This window comes from Heteronotia binoei, chromosome 15 (genome assembly GCF_032191835.1).
Source record: "Heteronotia binoei isolate CCM8104 ecotype False Entrance Well chromosome 15, APGP_CSIRO_Hbin_v1, whole genome shotgun sequence".
NCBI lineage: Eukaryota > Metazoa > Chordata > Lepidosauria > Squamata > Gekkonidae > Heteronotia > Heteronotia binoei.
Window position 1 is genome coordinate 14,698,361 of NC_083237.1, and position 18,369 is coordinate 14,716,729.

General features: G+C 46.1%; 1 protein-coding gene across 1 annotated transcript; it reads right to left on the minus strand.

Annotated features, from left to right (window-relative positions):
- Nucleotides 1-1,301: 1,301 nt before the first annotated feature.
- On the minus strand, nucleotides 1,302-14,616 carry LOC132583114 (vomeronasal type-2 receptor 26-like). Its single transcript, XM_060254784.1, has 8 exons — nucleotides 14,507-14,616; nucleotides 13,873-14,164; nucleotides 12,938-13,777; nucleotides 11,806-11,861; nucleotides 10,344-10,498; nucleotides 2,822-3,691; nucleotides 2,171-2,208; nucleotides 1,302-1,382 (listed from the first exon to the last, which is right to left on the minus strand). The coding sequence occupies exons 1-8, from the start codon at nucleotides 14,614-14,616 to the stop codon at nucleotides 1,302-1,304; spliced, it is 2,442 nt and encodes an 813-aa protein (XP_060110767.1).
- Nucleotides 14,617-18,369: the final 3,753 nt, after the last annotated feature.

The window sequence follows — 18,369 nt, forward strand, 5'->3', positions numbered from 1 at the left end:
TATCGCAGAATGGTCGAAGCGGTTTACTCGAAACAGGCAGCGAAAGTGAGCTTCAATGGAGTGATGTCCGATTCAATAGAAATAGAACAAGGTACTAGGCAGGGATGCCCGTTATCTCCCTTGCTCTTCATTTTGACGTTAGAACCGTTAATCAAGAAGATTAGAGAATAATAATAATAATAATAATAATAAATTTTATTTCTATCCCGCCCTCCCCACCTCGGCAGGCTCAGGGCGGTTAACAACAGTCCCCAAATTCAAGGAACTAGAATAAACAACGTAGAATTCAAGACGTTGGCGTTTGCGGACGATTTAGTATTTACATTGGAACAACCCATTTCTTCGATAGTTTTTTTGAAACAAAAATTGAGAGAATTTGGAGAAATATCTGGTATTAAATTGAATGCTTCTAAGACTAAAATTTTAGCAAAAAATATGGTGAAAGCCCAAATTGAATCTTTAGAACAACTTTCAGGATTTAAGCATGAAAAAAGATAAAATATCTCAGAATTCATTTGACAAGTGACTCAAAGACTTTGTATAGAGATAACTATGAAAGAATATTGAAAGAAATCCGCAATGATTTAACTAACTGGAAAGACCTTCAAATATCGCTTTTAGGCAGAATCGCTACAATAAAAATGAACATTCTTCCAAGAATTTTATTTCTCTTCCAAACAATCCCAATCATTTTACCCAAATTATTTTTCCAGCAACTTAATTCTATGACTAAGACGTTTATTTGGCAAGGCAAGAAGGCCAGAATAAAATTGAAAGTTCTACAAGACAGTGAACTAAGAGGCGGTCTTGCCCTTCCAGATTGGAACTTGTACTATAAGGCTAGTTGTATTGCCTGGTTAAGAGACTGGTGTAAGCTAGACAATAAAAGATTATTGACCATCGAGGGCGCGGGCCTGGGGGAAGGTTGGCATAGTTACATGTGGTATCACACGCCTATAAAGACCGGCCGTTTCCTCAGACATGAAATAAGAAGATCCTTGTATAAGACTTGGGAAGAAATCAAAGTACATTACACTTATACTCCAAAGTGGCTATCCCCGATAGAAGCCTTGACCCATCCTAATTTGTATAATTGGGATAACCCACAAGATTACGCCTATCTGTTGAATAATCAGAATGAGTTGATTGAGGAAGAGCTCTCTAAGCTAAACTGGTGGCTACAGTGTCAACTGAAATCAAGATTTCAGAAGGATAAGGAAAAGGGTTTTTCGAATAAGCCAATTGAATTAGATCTTATTCTAGAGACTAAAAAGAAGATAATCTCTAAGGTGTATGATTGGTTACTCCAAGTTAAGATGCAAGACGAAGTTGTAAAAGAAGCATGGATCCATTGGCTGAAGGACTTTGGATACAATATAGCCCTAGATGAATGGGAAAAACTATGGAAACAGAACTTAAAATTAATAAAACCAGCAGATCTCAAAGAAAATTTATATAAAATGGTATATAGATGGTACCTTACACCAGACAGACTGGCGAAAATCTATCCCACATATTCAGACAAATGTTGGAAGTGCCGAGAAGCTAAAGGGTCGTTGTTTCACATTTGGTGGCAATGTAAAGATGCCAGAAAATACTGGACCCAAGTTAATATATGGATTCAAAAAATCTTGAAAATACATATTAATCATGTGCCAGAGTTGTATCTCCTGAACATTTGTAGACAAAACTTTCCTAAGATAAAACTGAAACTGTTACTGTACATACTTACTATCGCCAGAATACTTTATGCCAAGTATTGGAAGATTGACAGAATCCCTAATAGAGATGAATTTATTAACAAGCTGTTGGATGCCGCAGAATCTGATCTAATGTCCACAAGATTAAGAGATGGTAATGTTCAAAAATGTCAGGAGGAATGGGACCCTATATATAAATGGGTTAAAAGTAAAGGTTTTGGCATGGAGTAACAATATTTTTTCTTTGTCTTTTAAATCCTCTCCATCTCCTAGTGTGTTTGAGTGGGTAGTTGTATAGTTGTTAGATTTATTATTGTGTTATTGTGTTTATTGTGTTTTGAATGTACTGCGCATTGAAGTGGTATGAATGCTCTGTGTTTTTCAATGTATTGCGCATTGATGTGTTCTTGAATGTTTTGTGTTTGTATTTTTGATAGTGTTGGTGGTACTTGTGTTTGTTTTATTTTTACTTTTTTGTGTGTGTTATTTGTTTTTATTCTTTGTGTGCAAACTTTTTTTTTCTCTCAATAAAAATCCTTTAAAATTAAAAAAAAAAATAACCCAAGGACCCCTGTTGTCATTAAGGGAAAGGGTCTGTTTAGTGTTACATTTATAGGTGTGTCTCTCTGACATCTACCTTTGCTGCCATTAAGTGCAAAAGGGTAAAAAATATTGTTGATGTTAAGGAATTGGATCTAATAAGTTGATGTGCCCTTAGAGAGTCTCAACCTCCAGCTCAAAGGAGGTCTTTCTTGTCTTTTTCCCCTTTTCTTTGTTACTTTGGTTATAAAGCCATAAAATAGAACTTAGAGCAATTTTGTCTTTTTCTCTTGCCCATTGGGGCTCAGCTGTCACCAGTCCAAGTCCACCCAGATACCTATTACATCCCACAACAGTCTGGTGTTTGATTGTAGAAACCTAAGTCAATCCCACCAACCATAATTAGGAAGCAATAGCTTAATGTATATCCACTTCATGCATAAACTCGATTTTTCCCAGATATAGTCAACTTTTTGACATTATCCTTGAAATAGGCTTTAAAAGTAACACATTTAACAAATTGGGCAATGGAGTACCTAATTGTGATATTTATTTATTTCTCCTTGTCATTTGGTCCCGATTATTCATCTCAGGCCTCAACAAAAGGATATAGCATTTAGGGCAAAAGATGCAAACCAGTAAACCAGAACTGGAGGATAAGATGGAGAAGATCTCCACAATCACCATGGATTTCCCTTTGGTGCTTAAGTATGTTGGAACAAAGGACACCCAAACACTGCAGAAGACCAACATGCTGAAAGTGATTAATTTAGTTTCGTTGAAACTGTCAGGCAACTTCCTGGCCATGAAAGCCACAATGAAGCAAACAATTGCCAGGAAACCCATGTAGCCCAGGACACAGTAAAACATGAGAACAGAACCCTCATTGCATTCCAGTATGATTTTCTCAGAAAATGAGTGCATGTCCATATCTGAGAATGGAGGAGAGGTGCTTAACCAAAGGGCACATATACCTACCTGAATAAAGGAACAGGAAAAGACTATAGAATTTGCCAGTCTTTTCCCCACCCATTTCCTCATCCCAGAGCCTGGCATGCTCACCATGAATGCCAAAACTACAGTAATAGTTTTGGCCAAAACACTAGCGAGGGCCACACAGAAGATGATGCCAAATGTACTTTGCCTGAAAAGGCAGGTCACCCGTCCCGGCTGTCCAATGAAGAGCAACGAGCAAAGGAAGCACAGAAAGAGTGAGATGAGGAGAAAGTAGGTGAGTCTTCTGTTGTTGGCTTTAACAATGGGAGTATTCTGATTCATCACAAAGGTTCCAAGCACCAAAGCTGTTATCAGGGAGAAAGATATAGCCATTGTAGCTAGGATGATTCCTAATGGTTCTTCATAAGAAAGGAAAGTGACACTTTTGGGAAGGCATTGGTTTCGGTCTTTGCTGGGATAGAGATCTTCTGGGCACTTTATACAAGTATCCATGTCTAGAAGGAGGGAGATAAGGAAGGAAAGGATGGGGGGGGAGAGGGAGGTGATCATTTATTTAAAAAGGTCAAGGTAGTCCCCTGTGCAAGCACCAGTCATTTCCTACTCTGGGGTGATGTTGCTTTCATAATGTTTTCACAGCAGACTTTTTACGGGGTGGTTTGCCATTGCCTTCCCCATTCATCTACACTTTCCCCCCAGCAAGCTGGGTTCTCATCTGACCGACTTCGGAAGGCTGAGTCAACCTCGAGCCGGCTACCTGAACCCAGCTTCTGCTGGAAGTGAACTCAGGTTGTGAGCAGAGGGCTCCGACTGCAGTACTGCAGGTTTACCACTCTGCGCCACGGGGCTCTTTGGTCATTTATTTACCTTTGTACTAGTTCTGTTAAAAATGAATATTAATTCGGCACCACCCAGCCGAGCGGCCCATCGGCCGCCTTAGGCTGGGGGCCGCCCATTGCCTCCCCTGCAGGATAGGAGACTATGGTTTTTCCCCTGGGCTGCTGGGAAGCGGGCAGCCTTAAATAGGCTGGCCCGTCCTCCTGTGGCGCAGTTCTAGTTCCCAGGGGTTTTCGGTGCAGCTCAGCCACAAGCGTGCGTGGCTGGGAGCTGGCCTTGGGACCTAGGTGCCTCGCTCGGCAGCAGGAGCTGTCTGGGAGCGTTTACGAGCATTCAGTGGCGAGGTTTGCCGAGGTGCTTCGGGCGGCAGCTTGTAAGCCGGGATCAGCGGCGACGGAGCAGGGAGTATCGGGCGGCCGCGGTTGCGGTCGCTCGTCTTCTCGCCCCCCCTTTTTTCTTTCCTTGTTTAGAGCGCTGTCTGCGAGGCGTGCTACGCTCGGGGCTAGGCAGGCGGGCCGCCTGGGAAGTTCGTGGAGACTTACGTAGCTCCCACTTCATTCTACCTTGTCTCGGGGAACGCTCTGGTGGCCCGGTCGGGCTTCCAACGGGAGGCCTTGGCTTACCTTCCCCCCCCACCCCTCCCCTTCGGCTCTCAGCGCGGTTAGCCCATTAGTCTTTGTTTTAACGGCGAGAGCGGCGTTAGCGGCAGCTGTGCAGATGAGCGCCGTCGGGTCTGTTGACGGACAGCCGAGGGAGCCGGGCGTCTGAAGCTTGTCGCAGGGAGGAGTGCAGGCTTCACAGGGAGCAATTCGGCCGGGTGCTTCGGCCTCATTCTTTTGTAGTGGGGCTTGGTCGGGTTGTAAGGAGCCTTAGCGACGGACCGGTGAAGGTCCTTGTTTGCGCTGCTACGTTTGCGGCGACTTCGGCTTGCTCGCCCCCCCCCCCCACCCTCACCCCTATTTGTTCTGTTGCGGCCGGGAGGACTGCACGTGTTTTTTGGGGTGTTGAGTTGAGGCTCCCAGTGTCCAGTGCTAGCAGGATCCGCGGCGGAGCGGCCGCGGCTGTGGCGGTTTTTTCCCCGCTCTTTTTATTCCCCCTTTCTTCTTCACTGCTGCTCTGTCTGCTGGGCTGTGCCTATAGGGGGAGGATAGGAGCCTGTTGCCAGGGCTTTGAATTCCTTCCTGAGGCTAGCGCCGTGCTAGCGCTTAGCTTTTTCCCGCTCTTTTGGGCCATTGTGACCTGCCCCCCCCTTTTTTCCTGCTGCTTCGAATTTGCGCGGGCTGCGGGCAGAGGGGGGGCATTTAGTTAGGGTTTTTTGAACTTTTACCCCCCTCCCTCCCCACTTTCCTGGTTGGGTAGCTGGCATGCTGTGTGCTCTGGCGTGGGTGTGGCTTGCCTATAGGTCCTGAATGGTCCAGGCCGCACCCCATGGAAATAGTTGTGGGCTGGGGGAAACAGTCCGGTTCACGGAGGCAGGTTTTGGGATAACGCCCTCCTCCCTCGTATAGTCAGTTGGCTGACGAAGTAGAACAAGAGGAAGATATTGGATCTATATCCCACCCTCCACCCCGAGGAGCCTCGGAGCGGCTCGCGGTCTCCTTGCCTTCCCCCCCCCCCCCGCGGCTGTCGCCCTGTGCGGTGGGGGGGCTCTTGCAGTGGTTGCCCTTTGGGGGTCTGCCTCTGCCGGGGCTGTGGCTGGCCCGGGGCCATTTCGGCGGGGGCGGGAGCAGGAGTGGGGAGGCGGGCGCGGTCCTCCCAGGTGGGGGTCCGCGCGCTTGACCACTACACCAACCCGGCTGGTGGCTCATTGCGCATAAGGGCCTTGCCCATAGGCACAGGGTTACAGGTAACAACTGGATCCTGTTGGGCATGGGGCTACGTGCTAACTTCTAAGGAGTGCATATTTCCCTTTAGGCCTCGAGGTCTGAGTTCCGGTCAGGTGGGGCTTGTTTACATTGCATATTATAGGTCCTAAAAAGGGTCAGGGCCCTTTCAACCGGTAAGCAGTCTGCCAAAAAGCCAATGAAGAGTCCCTGTCCAGTGGAGCCCCCGGCCGAGGAAAGGGATTATGCTGGCACTCGCCAAGCGATCCTTGATAGCTTGGCGGCTTTAGAGGGGAAGAGAGGCGCGAAGGGTCCTTCCCGGCGCATTGCAGGTCTTACGGGAAGCTCCTGGGGGCAACCATCGCGTTTCAGTAAGAGGTTCTTGTTATTTATCTGCTTTGCAGGGTGGCAATCATGGCGAGGCGCTGGACCGGTCGCTCCGGACGATGAGCAAGGGCAGTAGCCGGGGGCCGTGGCAGTGGTTTCGCTTGAGCAGGAAGGGTGGCAACGATGGTGACCCGCGGATCAAGTAGCTCCGGAGGAGGAGCACGGACGTGAGCCCGAGGAAGTGTAGTCTTTCCGGCGGAGAGTGATGCCCCTGGGGTCCTTGGGGTCCGGCCATTGGAACTCGGACAGGCACAGGAGCGCCTGTGCAGGGGCCGGTCTGCCCGTATTCGATTGAAGCACCCTCTTTGAGTCAGCAGGCAACGTTGGGGGGGTCGCCTTCCTTGCCTCCCTCATGGGGCAAGCCGGTGCTGGGCTCCTGGTCATCTCCGCCGCTTTCGGTGGGGCAGGGGGTGAGCTCCCATGGGAAGGACAGTTAGCTACCCCTCCTGCTCCACATTGGCCACGCAGCAGCGGGGCGTGCAGGGATTTCCTCACACCCCTCTGTTTCGTATGCTGGGGTTTCTTTTCATGCCATTCCCTTGGTGACGCGGCCATGCTATTGGCCGACCACCTTACTGTGGCAGCTAGAGAGATTATCCTGAGGGGCGAATACGTTGCCGTATTCAGCTGGCCATATCGGGAACTTGAGAAGAAGCCGAAAGGGGTAAGGTATGATAAGGATAAAGAGAAGCTTAAGTAGAGAAAAATTGATCGGTCCTGGTCGAACTGGTTGCCGGGGTTTTTGATTTATGAGGGGGTAATTGCGAGGGCCCAGCCTTGGAGGGCCGCCCCGCTTTTTCAGTATTGCGTTATCATTTATCGCTCCACTATGATGAGGCGCTCCGTATGAGGGCGGCGATTAATCCCGGATTGCCGGGGATCAAAGCAGCAACAGCTCCGATCGCAACTGACGGCTCCTGCAAAGCCTAATATGGGCGCAGATCGGACAGTTGTCATATCGTCCAAAAGCAACTCAGCCTGCCGTTACCCACGCGCCCGCGGGGCGGCCGGTTCAGCCTTGGCTGCTTTGCTGGGAGTTTACCTACCAAGGGGCGTGCTTCAGCATAGCCTGTAAATATAGGCATGAATGTCCGGTGTGTGGGGGTTCCCATGCTTTTACAGCATATAACAGGGAAGCTGAAACAGGGCTTCAAGATGATGGCATTCCAGACGAGTTGTGTTCGGTTAGGTTCACCTCATTTTACCGGGCAGTGTGAATAGTTCGTCGCTGCGGGGTGGGCCCAGAGCTCGCTAAATGCGACATTAGGTTTGGCCCTTAGGTTGTGGCCCGTGCATCTGGACGATTCTGAGTTGTTTGGTTTTATCGGAGGCCTAGCTGCAGATTGTCCCGGACGCGTCGGGCACCACCGTCTTTGGTGTGTATTTCCGGGTCAGTGGTGTGCTGAACCTTGGCAAGCCGAGTGGCGGAGATCAGATTTGATTAGTATCTTGGCAGTTTTGGAGTTCTTTCCTATTGTGGTTGCAGTTTTCTTGGGGGAGCTCTTTGGACAATTATTTGGGGCACTTTCGGTGCGACAACATGTTGTCCACGTTGGCAATAATCTTACTTCCAGATCCCCCCAGTTATGAGCTTGGTTGGGCGCTTTATGTTACGCTGCCCAGAACTGAATGTGCTGTTTGCCGCCCGGCATGTACCGAGCTCTAGTAACGGTTTGGCGGATGCTCTGTCTCGCCAACAGATGGAGTGGTTCCGGCAGCTCTCCATAGAGGCCGACAGTTGTCCAGTGCCCATGCCAGCAGAGGTGTGGCGAATGGGAATGAGGAAGGGGGTCGGGCCATCCAAATTGCAATTGCACCCAGTGCAAGGAGGTCGTATGATCGGGCGGCAAAGCAATTTTCTTTGTTTAGACAAGCTGGAAAAGGGGCTGGCGGTCATTCAAGTCCGTTGGTCAAAAACTGGCCAAAAACAGAAGGCTAGCGCGATTACGCTGGGTTCCGTTCAGAGGAGGAGTCGTGCCCGGTGCGGGCTTTTGCTCCATATTTGGTAATGCGGGGGTCGGCTCAGGGCTGGTTATTCTGCCATGAAGGCTCCTCCCCTCTCTCCAAGTTCCAGTTTTGGGCAGTCACCTACACCATCCCTGGAATGGCTGGGTTTCGGTAGCGTGAGGTTTGGCACCCACTCTTTTCAAATTGTAGCAGCGTCTACGGCTGCGATGAAGGGCTACCGGGTGATGCCATTTGCCGAGTGGGCCGTTGGAAGTCCCGGGCTTTTCCGGCATATAGACGGCTGCTGGTTTCCATGTTGCTGTGTGGTTTCTTATATTATGTTATGGTTTTTAACGGTTGTGAATTTACTGTTTCTTTTCATAGGTGCTGTGGCTGGCCCGGAAGGGAGGAGGATCCTTATTTGCGGCCACAGTATCATTCCTGGGCGGCACATCGGCCCGTCGGATGCCGTGAGGATCTCAGTTGGGCCTGAGCGAGCAAGCCACTATTGATGTGGCAGGGCCGGCGGGACCTGAAATGGGCGGGACTCCTCTTCCTTGTTTGGGGAGAGGAGGGGCCCGCCGCCGCTCATCTGGGTGATTTACCTGGGGGAGAATGATGGGAGCCTACTGTAAGGTGGGGCCCTATCAATTCAGGCCCGGGATGATTTCACCCTGATAAAAACAGAGATGGCCAGGCGTCCTTGTCATGTGGTCGGCCATGTTGCCGCGCCGGGTGTGGTGGGCAGCTTGGGACCTAGAGGGCTTGGAGCGGGCCATAAGGCAGGCAACTAGAGCCTTGTGTATTGTTTTGTAAGCAAGGCTTGGAGTTTACGTGCCTCACCCAGCCATCAGGGCCAAACGTACGGGTTTGTACAGGCCTGATGGTGTGCACTTGCGATAAAGGGCCACGAGGTCTTTTGGCTGATTTGAGGCATGGGCTGGAACATGTTCTTTTTAGTGGGGGGTCAGCGGCCTAAGCAGAGGCTTGGCGCTGTCCTTGGCGGGTTTACCGTTGGGAACATGTTCTTTTGGGGGCATTTGGTGAGCTCACATGGCAACGCACCTTTGGGGGTGTAAGGCGTCCCTGGGGGACCTAAGCTGCACGGCTCAAGGTTGGCTCCACGGAGGCTGGTGATCCAGTCATTAGGGAGTGGTCCACAGCCCAGGCTGTACGGCGCGGGTGAGGGTGGAGCTCAGCGGACTGGATCTTCGTGCCTGGCCGGCCGGTTTTGAGCCGTTAGGTCGGCTCACTCCCGGGGCCCGTGGCTCGCCCAGTTTCAGGTTGTGGAGGTGGTCTGGGTTTTGACCCCTGGCTCAACCTGGCCCCATGTTTTTTCCCATTGCCGTTAATTTAAATAAAGTGGCCCTTTATCCCACCTTGTTGTCTGTCTCTTTATTCCGAATGGGGGGGCAATGGAATATCATGGATATTCTATTTTGTATGGGCCATTTGGTCTGTATTTAACAACAAACTAATCTGCAGCCTTAAGAAGACAAAGCCAAGAAGAATAGCATCTGCTGACATACACATCGGCAGATAAAACATGGGCTATTTGGGGTGACTCAGAGATGCCTCAGAAGCCGACACAAAAAACCTTTCCAAACGCTAACATCTGCCACCCCCCATCCTGTACTCACCCATCCTCCAGCATCCTCAGAGTGGCTCAGAAAGCTAGCACTGTCAAAGTGGCTGCAAATGTTTGAGCTACATGTCAGTGGCCTCTTCAGAGTCTGGCCATGGCAGAGCACAAGCGAGGCAGATTGTGAACCCTCCAAGCCGCCCCAAGCTGCTTCCAGTTTTTTGGGGGTTTTTTTACAAATAACTTCTCAGAGTGCATGTGCATATGTGTGTATTAAGAATACATGCACATGTACATGACCACTAAAAATTTCCGAGAGGAAACCCCAAACTGAGCAACTGGGATGGCACACGACAGTCATCCGATCACACCCATGTCGCCCCATGGATGGGATGGGGACAGCTTGTGGGGAAGTGTGTGGATGCTTCAGGATGCCTCTATCTGAGCTGGCTCAATTTGGGTTGCCTCCCAAACTGTCCATCTGTTATCAGCGATCACGTGTCAAAAAAAGCAAATCTGGGCAGATTTTCTTTCTGCCTATGAGTCCAGACTGTTTCTGAACACATCACATACCCTTCTCATCAGAGAAACTTCCTTCTGGACATGGAGCACAATCATAGCAGCAAAATTTCTCTCCCTCCTTCCTTTTCCTGCTGGAGCCAGGATAGCAGTGGTTGTTGCACACAGAAAGTGGAAGAACCTGCCCATGCACAGATAGGGAGATGAATCTTGATTTTTTTTTTTAATCATGGCTGGTCTACAAGAAGAGGGCAACATGGCATGATAACACAAAGAGTTCAACTCGTAGTTGTGTGGTCAAGCAGTTAATACCTTTCTCCTTAATTATTGGGAAGAAAAGTTGAACCTGTGAGGATGCCCATGACATAACTTAAGTGAACTGAAACAAAATATTCTGCTTCAGTCATCAGCAGAATATGGAAATATTTAAATGAGTGACAAAGGTGTTTCAGAAAAGAAATATGGGCCTCTTTGACTTCTAGCAACCAGAGTGGGGAATAAGAAGATGCTGTGACAATTTAGAAGGATTAAAGTTCCATTTAAATGGGTTTAAAATCCTTTAAAATAGTTTGTGCCTTATATGCCCAAGTCATAAACCATCAAGTGAAAATATCAGGGAAGGAGTACATAAATCTCTTCCTAACCTAGAAATTTGGCATCAAAGAGACTGGGACACATTTATTCTGTGTAAGATTGCATATAATTCATATGATATCACTTACAACCAATATGAAAGACATGTTGTAGCAGTTTGGTGCTCCTTATTCTTGTATTTCTCAGAAAATGGTATTATTCCAAAAAAATAACTACTATAGTAAGCTAATTTATTTTTGACTGTCTTCTTGTCAATATTACTTAAGCAATACAACTTTTAGCCGAAGTTATAGCTTACTGAAAACTGGATTGTATGCTTGTACTAACAAAACAATTGTAACAATATATATATCACATTTTATGTATGCTGTTGAAATTATCAATAAAGTAAATATTTACTGTGGGAAAAAATCAAGGAAGGAGTGATAGCTACTTATTATTATGGTCACTAGACCATTATATATACAAAATAAAAAGTTAAAATTGAAACCAAGTTAAAATACACTTTCCATGACCTATCAATACACAAAATCTAGCTACCTGATAAGTAATCTTGGGATTCTTACTACATAAAAGGCAATCAAATCTAGCTTTATTTGTGTAAGGAGCATTAAAAAAAAGGAATTCATCAGTACAGTAGGAAAGCGCAGGTGACGACAAAAAGTTAGTTGTCAAAATGTTCATCTGCTTCCTTGGAAACCAAGAAAGGGTTTATGTTGTGGGAAGAAAGCATCTCCACGTACATCTCACCTGGTTAAAACTTCTATGCCATGTAATTTGATCATCATGAAGGGCTAACTCTTCACCTGAAGGAGCCTGAAGAGACAGTCGCCCCACTTTTCTTCTAACAAATGAGCCATTTGGCAAGGTTACCCAGTTTGTGACATCAAAACCTGATAGTAATTCCCCATTTTCATCAAACCTCACGGTGTCTCCAGCACTATTGTTGAATGAGATGATCTTGAGAAAATGATGGAACTATGTTAAAAGGGGGGGGGGGGATACGGGGAGAAAAGTTTTAAAATCTTTTACCATTGGGGCTTGAACCTGTAGCTCAGTTTAGATTGAAATCAATCTCTATCAGATTTTACAAATTGCCTTGCATCTCCATGAGAAAGGTGGACTAAGATGATGTAAATAAACAGTAAGTTTTTTTTTAAAAGCATCATTCTTTTCTTATCTCACTAAAGCTAATGCATTTGAAAACTGAATGACCATGATTCTGGAGAATGTAACTAAACAGATTTACAGTTCCGAGTTGTATTCATCTCTGAATATTTATTATTATCAGGCCTCAGATTCAGCAGGAGCTCACAGGAGCACAGCTCCTGAACCTTTCCGAGGTTTCCCCCTCCTCCTCCCCACCTACCTTGTCCATTGAATACTAGGTATAGCTGCATAACAATCCCTGGATTAGGAGAGTGGGCAGCCAGCCACCAGGAGCTTTGCCACACTCCCAGCAGCCCTCATTAGCCCCTGGAGAAGCCCACGCCACCCTTTCTCAACTTCTTATGTGATTTTGGGCAGTGGGTGGCTTGCTGGTCTTTTGACCCACACATGGATCTCTAGCTAGCCCAAGCAGGCCTCACTCGCCTGGGACTCTCCTTTCTTACAATGGGTTGCTTTTGATTGTGGGGGGGAGCATATGCCAATGAGTTATATTAATAAGCTCCAACACTTATTTTTCTACAAACCGACTTACTATTATTATTATTATTATTATTATTATTATTATTATTATTATTATTATTATTATTATTATTATTATTATTATTATTATTATTATTAGTAGTAGTAGTAGTAGTAGTAGTAGTAGTAGTAGTAGTAGTAGTAGTAGTAGTAGTAGCAGCAGCAGCAGCAATCAAGTCATGGGGTTTTTGAGGCAAGAGATGACCAGAAGTGGTTTGCCATTACCTTTTTCTGGCCCCAACCCTGGTCTTCCTTGGTCTTCTCACATCCAAATACTGACCATGACCATATCTAGCTATCAAGTGATGACAAGCTCAGGCTTTTCTGAGCTAGTCTGTACAATTGTGTCTTTGAAGTAATACTACCTGCCATGGCTTTCCACTCTGGAAATCCAGAATCCTGAGTTTGGATTTGGACATGTACATGTTATGCAAAGCATGAGCTGCTGCATAGACAGCATTGTAGACATTGTAGCTGTAGCCAGTCATGCTCATCTCAAACAACACCCTGGGAAGGCTCTCCAGCTTCTCATCCCCAGTGCAGACTTTTTTATATTCCACCTGAGTAGTAAATGTTTTCAGTGAACAGCTGAAGGCTTGTTCCCAGAAGTTCTGGATAAAGCCATCTCCTTTTGTCCAGGAAGGTCTTATGACCTGAAGGAATTTTTGGAATCCTGGTGGCTGATTGGAGTGAATTGTAATTGAGAGGGCACCGTGGAAAGAGTCTATATTCCAGATTCTTTGAAGAGAGACTGATTCGAAGTCCCAGTGGGATGTAATAATCCACACTTTTCCTAGTGGGGGTAAAGAAAACATGGGGGCCTGAAACAATAGTATTCTCAATATGGTCATGACTGAAGGTTCTCCATATACACAACATACATTGGCTTTCTCATCCATGAGAACTGGGTACCATTCCCACTGCATTAAAAGCAAATTTACAAACTCTTCCACGTAAGCCGGTTTTGGTAATTTTAACATGAATGCAAAGCAAATGCTATTCTTGGCTAGGATTGGTAGTATTGTCTGCAAAAACTTGTCCCCATAGTCATCATCCACAGTCAGAAGCCCAACCCAAGTCCATGTAAAATAGAGCAGTAATCGGACAATCCCCCAGTACTGGTGGGTTTCACTTGGGACCATCTGGTACAAGAAATGGAAGAGTGTTTTCTCTTCATGCACTTTTGAAAATGACCCATAAGCAAGCTGAAAGAAAATATGTAAGTATTTTTAATATATTTCAAATTTCAAAGAATTATTAAATATATGCCATAGTGGTATTTTCCATATGTGTAGCATACCTGTGGAGCCTTGTAGATGGATAAAATGGTGGCCATACTGACAGATGTTCTGGACAAAAATCCTCCAATGACAGCTATTAGATTTTTCTGGGTAACACACTTGAAGTTGGGGACAAATCTCTCTTGGGTGGAAAGAAGGGACAAGATGGCCTTGTAGGTCATCCTTGCAACATAGTAGCTGTTGAGGATTTGGAAGCCCAGTGTGTTGTTTGGTAAAAGTTGAGGATCCCCATTAATCTCATTTACAGCAAATACCAAAGCCAAGACATGCTGATAGTTCTTGGTTATTGAACTGCAAAGAGAGTTATAGGGTATAGAAAACAACAACACAAAGTGCATGTATACTGTTCAACCACCCTGGGCTTTTTCTAACTTTAATTGTGCCTTAATTAGCTTTTTGTTCTACAGAAACATAAGGTTAGAAGACTGTTACATGATGCTAACCTAACTCATAACTCTTGTTCATTGCTACATGAGGTAGATTTGAGTCCACATCCCCCCACCCCCAGCAATTACAATCATCCAATATCAGGAACCCAGATTGTCACCTAGGAGCCTACCATAATAAAACTACAGACTGACCCTGCAAGTAACACTTTCACACGCCCACTTATCTCTCACAGTTGTTGGTTACATCCTCCTCCTGGTGATGTCCTTGCTCTGCTCAGGAGGCGCCTGGGAAGCTAGCTGCGCACTCTGCACTTCAAAGACCTCGTGGGCCTTTGATACCCAGGAGACATTCATCCTCTCCCCCCCCCCCTTGTTACTGTACATGGTGTCAGGGTTAGTAGCAAAGGACTTTATTAAACATTCTGGTTAGTAAGCAGCAAGTAATATATTCAGCAAGCAAATGTATAACTTCAATGAAACAAGGTCTGACACTATTTTCCACAGTGAAAATAAATCTACTGATAAATAAACAGTGCACTGCTGCTCAACAAACTCCTCTTAGTGGTTATAATCTTAACATGTCACAGAAAGCACAAAAGCATTTCCTTACGCAGGTTCTATCAATGACTGGGTGGGTTGTTCTCTGAAGGAGGGTGGGTCACTCACATAGAAGACCTGAAAGACAATTCCACCAATGACATGGTCTCCTGGCTGATAAAATTCATAAGGAATTGGAGTAGGGTCATCCCGTGCGGTGCAATTAATAGAACCCGTCTCACATACTGTATGATGCAGCAAAAGCAGCAGCAACATTAATACTAGCAGCATTCTGATGACAAAATTCCATTCCAAATATCAATGTGTCCCCATCTACTGTATTCTTTCATTGGTATCCATTCTATTTTGCTGCAGACATCCCTATATGCCAATTGATTCTGTGGATGGGCCGGTTTCAAGGCTGGCATGTAAGCAAATGTCTTCATCCTGGGGTCCTGCCTTCACATACATGATTCGTTCCTCTTTGTATGATCTATATCTCTATATATTTTATAGGTCAACAGTATCTGAATGTGTAAACAAACAAACAAAAAACCCTCAGAAACCTGACATTCACAATTAAAGAAATATATAAATTAGAGGAAAATAGTGTGAAATAGTAAAGGAGGCAGGAGAATATTGAAAAGATCATTGTAGTAAGATAACATTTGAGTCCAGTGGTATCTTAGAAGAAAAAGAAGAAGGAGGAGGAGAAGAAGAAGACCACAGATTTATACCCCATCCTTCTCTCTGAATCAGAGAGTGGGTTACAGTCTTCTTCTTCTTCCCCCACAACAGATACCCTGTGAGGTGGGTGGGGCTGGAGAGGGCTCTCACAGCAGCTGCCCTTTCAAGGACAACCTCTGCCAGAGCTATGGCTGACCCAAGGCCATGCCAGCAGCTGCAAGTGGAGGAGTGGGGAATCAAACCCGGTTCTCCCAGATAAAAGTCCACATACTTAACCACTACACCAAACTGGCACCTTTCAGTCCAGTGGCACCTTTAAGACCAACAAAGTTTTATTCAAGAAATAAGTTTTCATGTGTAAGCACACCTCTTTACATGAAAACCTATATCCAGAATAAAACATTGTTGGTCTTAAAGGTGCTACTGGACTCAAACGTTGTTCTGCTGCTTCAGACCAAGAGAGCTATCCATCTGAATTCAATTATATTAAGATGGTGGAGATCATTCTCCCACAGAGGAACAGACCTTTCATTCTTTCTTCCATCTGCCACAGCACAAAATACTCTTCCAGGTGGATAGGGGCTCATGAGGTGGGATGTATGTCAGGGAGTCTCCAGGGGGGAAAGCAAAATGGTGAAAATTGCTATTTTAACTTGCATTCAATCCAAATACCTCTTTTTATACGATCTGTTTTTTCACACTAAAGATCCACAACATGGAACTAATGGAGAAAAAGATTATAGAACTGCTGTTCGCTCTGGTGGAAACTGTTCCTAGATCTGATAATCAGAAATGGGTTTTATAGCATTTTTCAGAGGCTGTAATTGTTGGTTGCAAGAAAAAAAAATAGTAATTTGGACAATAACATGGGAGATAACTGTCTCCCTCACCTGCTTCTGTTGGAGTGGAGAATAATAGAGGGAAAAATGGATTCCTGACCCTCTCTCTCTTTGATTAGTTTCACATGTTTAGCACACTTTGCATACTGGTATACGATCTAAGTCGCCAAATCCTTAAAGCAAACAAATGCCTTTGGAATTTGCCATAAAACAGTGGGTGCAACCACAAAATGGCTGTCAAGGGAGGCAGAATCAGTTACAAAATATAAGTGGATAATTATTTACTTATTTATTAATTTAAAGAATTTTTTTAGCCACCATTCTTTTCTATGGAGCTCACGGCAAATTATACTGGAGATATGCCGAACTGTGGTTGTAGTTTTTTAGCATTTCAGGCAAAAGCTTTATTTAACAGGATGCTTTTCAAAAATTAAGTTTTTTTTTAAAGGGGAAGTTGCATTTATAAAAGCCAGATGAAGTTGTGGCTCAGTGGTAAAACACCTGTTTGGAATGCAGAAGGTCCCAGGTTCAATCCCTGGCATCTCCAGTCAAAAGGACCAGGCAGTAGGTGATGGGAAAGACCTCAGCCTGAGACCCTGGAGACTAATGGAGAAGGGCTCTGGCTCAATGGTAGAGCATCTGCTTGGCATGCAGAAGGTCCCAGGTTCAATCCCCAGCATCTCCAATTAGAAGGACCAGGCAGTAGGTGATATGAAAGACCTCTGCCTGAGACCCTGGACAGTCACTGCAAGTCTGAATAGACAATATTGACCTTGATAGACCACGGGTCTGATTCAGTATAAGGCAACTTCATGTGTTCAAGTGTTGTAATGTACTCGATGATGAGACGTGTTGAAGGCAACATACTTTATTAGCTGGTACATCACAAAAGAGCGAAACGCGGGCCGGGTCCTGCTTTAGATACAATACCCGGAACAGCCCTCCAACTGGCCCAGTCCAATCCTGGCCAGTCAAACTTCACGCAACAGATCTTAATTGGCGGAGTACTTTCACGCGCTATACCCAGTGACCAGAGGACTTCCTCTGGTCACCTCTGCCGCGTCGCAGTACTTCTGGATTACATTGCAAGACACAACACTCCTCCCTCCCTAGTTCAAGATACATAGTCCTTCAAGTAGGCCGGTGCCCTGCGTTCCCGGGTTGACCTCCTCGGGGTTATTTGGGGCATTGGAGCTGCTACCGTGGAGGGGGTATCTTCTCGGGGACTCGCCACCGGTGGCTGGCTGCCTGGCTCTGGTTGGTGTTCCAGAACTGCCAGTCTGGGTGGGTCGTACTCCCCGCTGGTTGGCCCTTCTGCTCGCGTCGTCGGTAGGGTCAGCGCCCGTGGGGCCGCTTCCGGGGGTTCTGTTGCTAGCTCTCCCCCGCTCCCGGGGGGTTCTGTTGCTAGCTCTCTCCCCGCTTGGCGGAGTACTTTCACGTGCTACACCCAGTGACCAGGGGACTTCCTCGTCACCTCTGTCGCGTCGCTGTGCAATTGCTCTTATATTCTTTATATTAATTGTTAATTTAATTTCAAGCAAGTCATTTTTTTGACAGCAATTTAGCTCAAAGAGATTTTTGCATTTAGGAGATGCATAGGACTCGCTGCTTAAAATCATACGCTTAAGCGCCTTTGAGCTGAATTGCTGTCAAAAGAATGGCTTGCTTGAAGTTAAATTAAAATTAACAATTAATTAACAAGAGTATAAGAGCAATTGGTCATCTAAAGAACAGCTTGTTTTCAGTAATATATTGTAGAGGGCTATAGGCCAGCAAACTCCAGAAGGCGTGTGCATCTGGTTTTAACAAATAAGTTTGGACTGGCTCAGGCTCCTAATACAAATGGAGGATTGGCTACATCGGGGAGTGTGGCCTAATATGCAAAGGAGCCCCTGCTAGAATTCCAAGCTCTTAGAGGACTGGCTACATCAGGGGTGTGTGGCCTAATATGCAGAGGAGCCCCTGCTAGAATTCCAAGCTCTTGGAGGATTGGCTACATCAGGGGGTGTGGCCTAATATGCAAAGGAGCCCCTGCTAGAATTCC